The 6,000-nt window shown below is 41.9% G+C and overlaps 1 protein-coding gene and 1 long non-coding RNA gene across 4 annotated transcripts in view; one reads left to right on the top strand and one right to left on the bottom strand.

The window, feature by feature from the left end:
• Window positions 1–6,000, bottom strand: part of SMG5 (SMG5 nonsense mediated mRNA decay factor) — a 327,200-nt gene that overhangs the window by 268,451 nt on the left and 52,749 nt on the right. For all 3 annotated transcript variants that reach the window (XM_085849869.1, XM_085849872.1, XM_085849871.1), the window contains exons 13-14: window positions 1,486–1,716; window positions 1,179–1,363 (exon numbers count right to left, since the gene is read on the bottom strand). In XM_085849869.1, coding sequence (XP_085705995.1) covers window positions 1,179–1,363; window positions 1,486–1,716 — 416 coding nt within the window. The remainder of the gene's footprint in view (window positions 1–1,178; window positions 1,364–1,485; window positions 1,717–6,000) is intronic.
• LOC147015281 (uncharacterized) overlaps window positions 1–6,000 on the top strand; it is a 44,027-nt gene that overhangs the window by 37,385 nt on the left and 642 nt on the right. The window contains exon 2 of the long non-coding RNA XR_015050269.1: window positions 5,426–5,490. This is a non-coding gene — a long non-coding RNA (uncharacterized LOC147015281). The remainder of the gene's footprint in view (window positions 1–5,425; window positions 5,491–6,000) is intronic.

Raw genomic sequence — 6,000 nt, 5'->3', positions numbered from 1 at the left:
CCCACTGTATATATATATATATATATATATATATATATATATATATATATATATATATATATATTTATATATATATATATATATATATATATATATATATATATATATATATATATATATATATATATATATATATATATATATATATATATATATATATATATATATATATATATATATACATACATACAGTATACTGCATAACAAATAGCACATGGAAGGAGCACACAAACCACCTTTTTTCTCGCAACAACACAATGATTGTTCTTCCCACCAGCGAAGCAACAGGTCTTAGATGCGAGTATATAGTATCTTTATGATAAGAGAGATGTGTGTGTGTGTGTGTGTGTGTGTGTGTGTGTGTGTGTGTGTGTGTGTGTGTGTGTGTGTGTGTGTGTGTGTGTGTGTGTGTGTGTGTGTGTGTGTGTGTGTGTGTGTGTGTGTGTGTGTGTGTGTGTGTGTGTGTGTGTGTGTGTGACCATTTTTCTGAAGAGATGGCCAAACGGATCTTCATCAAACTTTCAGAGGGTCATCAGTGAGTGTCGGGGATTCTTTGGGAGGGGGAGGGGCGGGGGAATTTAAAATTTTGAAAACAATTTTCTTTTCCTATCTCTACAATGCCGAAGCCTTTGTAGCCATGTGAGAGGTAATATTAAATGATCCCTGACCCCATTCCTTAGTCAGTGTGGGGAAGTGTTTTAGGCCCCCAGAAAACAGAAAAATATATTTATTTGGTTTCTTCAAAATCTCAACAGGATTAGTACAGCATCGGGCAATGCCGGATAACCCTGTTAGTAAAACATAAAAAGAGAGAGTATAATTCTAAGGTATACGTGTTGATGAATTTCACCAATTCCTCGCAAAACAACTCATTAGTTTCTTATGACATATTTTGAATGAATGTCGATAATTTTGCTTTTATGTTGCAAAATATGTCATATTACATGGCTTGACTGTTCATAATTGTCAACCTTGTGGCATGTTGAAAGAAAGAAAACCCTAAAGTTTGTTTCCAGTATATAGCAAAAGCAGTTGGGGAAAAATAATAATAATAAAAATAATAATAATAATAAAAGATTAAGGAGGTAATCAAATATACAAGTGAGAAGTCCTGCAACAGCAAGGGTAGAGACACAAAGACAGAGGAATACGTCTCAATATCCTAAAGGCAGCAGCACCTGAGCACACATGACAACAATGTCAGGATTCAGCAAAAGCCAGTCGAGGCAAACTTTGACTGTATGAAGCAGGCCTTCAGCCCCCAAAACGACGAGCGTATCCTGGAGGCTACGTTCCCGTGATGTGTTCACAGGTGCAGCTTCCTCACTATGTGTACTCTCAGATTCAGAGTCAGCATCACTTCCTGTGGAACAAATCCTCGAAATTAAGAAGCTTCCCATGCAACAAATCTTTGATGCAAATCTGAAACATGTAGCGATTTAACCATTACACAAACTTCCTTTTGAGGAAAACCAGGCAATGTACCTTTGTCCTGAGCATCTGCAGCAGAGACAGGTCCTGGGTCTCCATTTTTCAAAGAGCCCTCAATTTGCTCTGAATAATTCCCATCTGTGGTTTCAGGAGGATGGATGGATGTTTCTATCAGTGAACTGAAGTTAGGTGCCAGACGAAGAGTCCGCCTGGGCTGGAACATCTGTAGATTGCTGGCAATGGTGTCATAACTCACAGCAGCTTGTTCTTTTGGGGCCAAACTGCCTGAAAAAAAAATTGGAGAGAAAAGGGTAAAAATATTGTACAATCAATCATATAATTTGTTGTTATTAATTTAAGCAGCTCAGAGTCTCAGCTGGATTTAAAATAAATGCCCAAATGGCTCTTCCAATTTCAGGAAATTATCGGACAACTCCAACATGGATTACACAGACAGCTACCAATCTTGTGTCATTTCCCTAGTTCGCAATACCAAAACAAAGGCAATAGTAGACAAATGCAGATCGTAAAAGTTAACGGATGTGACGAAAGTCATATCAAAACTAGACATAATTCGACGTCGGGACGTCGACTGATATGCCTCCACCCACATTAACTCTTTGCTTGCTCTACCTTTGAGATAAAACCTCAAGACTATTTGGCCTCAATGTCTAATCTGTACAGATGTATCATGATACATGTGCTTATCCCTAAATGACTTAAGCTCAAATCTCTACCTCGATAACATTTTTACCTGACATGACCTCTTGATGCCAATATCTAATCAGTTCAGCTTTGCATCATAATACTGCATATACTCATATCAATTTTGGTTAAAATCCCATCACTGGTTCATAAGTTAGTGCGGTAACAGATTTTTTTTTTTACCTAACCGGACCTCTGACCTATAGACCCCATAATCTAATCAGTTAATCTTTGCATTATACATACTTGTACTGAGTTTGACTTCGATCCCTTCAGCCATCCTTAAATTACCATGGTAATGAAAACCTAAGATGGACAGACGGATGGCCTGCCTCCGGAAATCATAATGCCTCCAGCGATTTCGTTGGTAGAGGCATAAAAATGCTGCAATGAAACAGGTGCTTTGCCTTTCATAATAGTTATATATATATTAGCAAATACAACCCATTGCTTCGCGAACGGGAATATTAAAGAGGGGAGGGGGGAGAGAGGAGGAGGATAGAGGGAGGGAAGGGAGAGAGGATGGAGGGGAGGGGGGAGTGAGAGGGGAGGGAAGAGGGAGGAGGGGTGGGGGAGCGAGAAGGGGTGAGGAAAGGGTGAACTAGGAAGGGGGTTGGGGAGAGCGATACCTCACCAAATGTCGTGATACACTCTGGGAAGGGGGAAGGGGTGGGAGCACGGAGGAGGGGGAAAGAGGAAGGGGGGAAGTTAGGATAGGAGGGGGTTTGGGAGGAGGTAAGTGTGAGGGGAAGGGTTCTCAACTGGCGTTTGGTTGTGGGACTTGTGGAGGGGGTGGGGGGGTGGGTATAGGATGGAACGAAAAGGGGTACATTAAATCAGCACATAAATACAGCACGCAGAGATTGCCGGGAGATGTCCACGGGGGGTGGAGAGGGAAGGGCAAGGGCAGGCAGCGCAGCATGAGGGCAAGGGAAGGCAGCACAGCATGAGAGCAAGGGAAGGTAGCACAAGGGGGGGGTGAAGGAAAGGTCGCGCGTTGGTGGGGAAGGGAAGGGCAATGGAATGCACCAAAACAGCAACATTTTCTGTTTAACCGCTGGGTTCTATATAAAACACTTAAAACCCACACCATCAAGCTGGAAAAGGCCTGCCTGCATGCATGCATGCATGCTCGCACATGCAGTAACCTTTGCACCCCTCCTGTCGGCTCACTTCAAATTAGATTCATACATACTCTAGTCCTCTCAACAGAGGGGTGGGGTGGGGTGGGGTGGGGAGCAGGTGGAGGGGGAAGGGTTGGAATGGGGATGAGAGTGGCAGAGGGGTGAGATAGGAGGGAAAGAATGTGGAGGGGGAGAGGAGGCGGGGGGGAGGGGATTCCGGCAGATGTGACGCACAGGTTAATGTCCATCAAAGGGACGGCACATACATTGATGAATCACCCTGCCTGTGAAACACCAGGATGACAGTTTATAGCTTGGTCGGGATTCAAACACAGGCATGAGAGCTGAGAGCGAATGTGCACACCTCTTGGCTAACCTGCCGTGATGTGGCAATTCATTGCTTTGCATCTGAAAACTTTTTGGTTTTTTTTAACTTATTGTAATCATCCAATTTATTTACCCTTCTTAATGCCAGAGATCTCCACACGGAGAACCACACCGCGGCATTGCTATGGTAGCTTGTAGAGATCTAAGCTTGAAGAGCGCTTCAACAAAACGGTTGAAGAAACTATTTAAAATGAAACTATTAAACTTATATATATGCATTTATCTATGCCAAAGTGATGGATCGTACAATGAAAGATCGTACAAAAATGGGAAACGTGGTGTAAAATAAAACTGCACATTTTCAAGGAGTCAGCCACCATCCGACACACCGCGCGATAAAGCAGAGCCAATGCAGGCGAGCGGCCCCTGAACTTTGTTCAGGTTGATCGATATAAAGTAATCCATGAGAGTGTGAATATTGTAGAGCGCTCACCAAGTGGCTAAAGCATTCAGGATGCACTCCAAGGAAATAGTTGATAAGGAACGGCTGGCTTGGCAATCAATTAGAGATCACCGATCCGTTATATTAAACACCTCCCGGAGATGCCAAAATGTGAAACTGTCCGAATTTGACAAATTAACACCTTCTTAGCAGTTATAACTGCTGTTAAGTTTAATTTTGGAGCTTAAATTTTGAAATTCGGCTTAGCTTAAGATAATTTAGAGGTTATGGCATGTGCGGAAATGAAATTTTAAAAAAACTTAAAAACTATCGTTAATAAATTGTTGCAGCCTGTTCCAAATAAAAGCATTGTCGAGCAGGCCAAAAAAGATTGCAGCTGAAAACTTGAGAACTGACAGAGGGCTAACCAAGATGGCGTGCCACCATCTTTGTAAGGCTTATTTTGGTTTTTCGTAATGAGCACCACTAAAATTATCTTTAAAAGGAGGTGTTTAAATTAGCCCAAACACACAATTTTAATTCATGCATCACCTTGGAGTTCCCTTAGTATGCATGCAATGTTTGGGGCCGTGAGGTTTCATGGTTTTGGAGTTATGGAGGAGACGGACGGACGGACTGACACACACTGACATTTTTTACTATATATACACATGGCCAAAAGTATGTGGACACCCCTTCTATTTAGTGTATTCGGCTATTTCAGGCACACCCATTGCTGACAGGTGTATAAGCCATGCAATCTCCATAGACAAACATTTGCAGCAGAATGAGCCATACTGAAGAGCTCAATGGCTTTCAACGTGGCACAGTCATAGGATGCCACCTTCCCAACAGTCAGTTCGTCAAATTTCTGCCCTGCCAGAGCTGCCTCGATCAGCTCTCAGTGCTGTTATGGTGAAGTGGAAACATTTAGGAGCAACAACAGCTCAGCAGCGAAGTGGTAGGCCACGTATGCTCAAAGAATGGGGCCGCCGAGTGCTGAAGTGCGTAGCGCGGGAAAAATCGTTTGTACGATTTACACTTTACGATTGCTCCGTCATTTCTCAAAACTTTTTTTTCTCTTGACATCTGCACAGAAACTTGGTCTGTTTCCTGCATTTCCACCTTTCTAATCTTGGAAATAATCCTCCTTTTTGGTCTCCAAACCTTTGCAGGAAGTGGTATTGTGAATGTATTTTCAAATAAGACAATGAACGAACTTTAAGTGTCAAAGCAATTCACTACAGAAGAAAACACCAATGGTTTTTTTATTGTTCTTTTTAATGGCACAGCCAAAACATTGCCTGGTTAAGATCCCAAAAATATAGACTAATATAACTGCACGTCATCTCAACTCTTGTTCCTCTTTTCTCATGTTTGTGGAACTGTCTTGCAGAGAATGACTGTTCAATCGTACTTTTCCATCGGGTGCTTCAAGCAAGCAGTGCACCACCATCTCAGGTCTTCCCCTATGCCTTCCTTACCTGTGACCTTTTCTTCCACCATTAACCCTACATGACCCAACCCTCTTAATTGGAGTTACTGCATCTCTCCTCTTCTCTCCCTGTTTGTTCTTTCCCTTTCTTGTTGTGCCCAACTATTGGTATGTTGCCATTTTACCATCGGTCTCCACTTCAATGAACATAGAATTTGCATACAAAAAAAAAAATTTGGATGATTTACAAATTTAAAATCAAGTGGTTGTTCTGCACACCTGATGAAACTTTAGTTGAAACCAAACAATTCAAATTAATCAATTTAACTTTAATAAAACAAGACCAAACTGGAACTGCACTCGGTAGAGCACAGACCTCCACCAGGCTAAACAGTTCACATTTTGTATTCAACCAAGAGGCCGGATCTGCATCCAGACCTTTCTCAAAATCTAATCAGTTTGTTCTTGTCACCAACCCAACCCATCCACAACTTTTTGAAACATCATGCTATATATCGTTTTTGGCCTCATCTCTC

This window comes from Eptatretus burgeri, chromosome 12 (assembly GCF_056783735.1).
Source record: "Eptatretus burgeri isolate ZD-2024b chromosome 12, Ebu_testis_v1, whole genome shotgun sequence".
In the NCBI taxonomy this organism is placed as follows: Eukaryota; Metazoa; Chordata; class Myxini; order Myxiniformes; family Myxinidae; genus Eptatretus; species Eptatretus burgeri.
The sequence above is the reverse complement of the archived record's forward strand: the minus strand, read 5'-3'. Positions and strand labels throughout refer to the sequence as shown.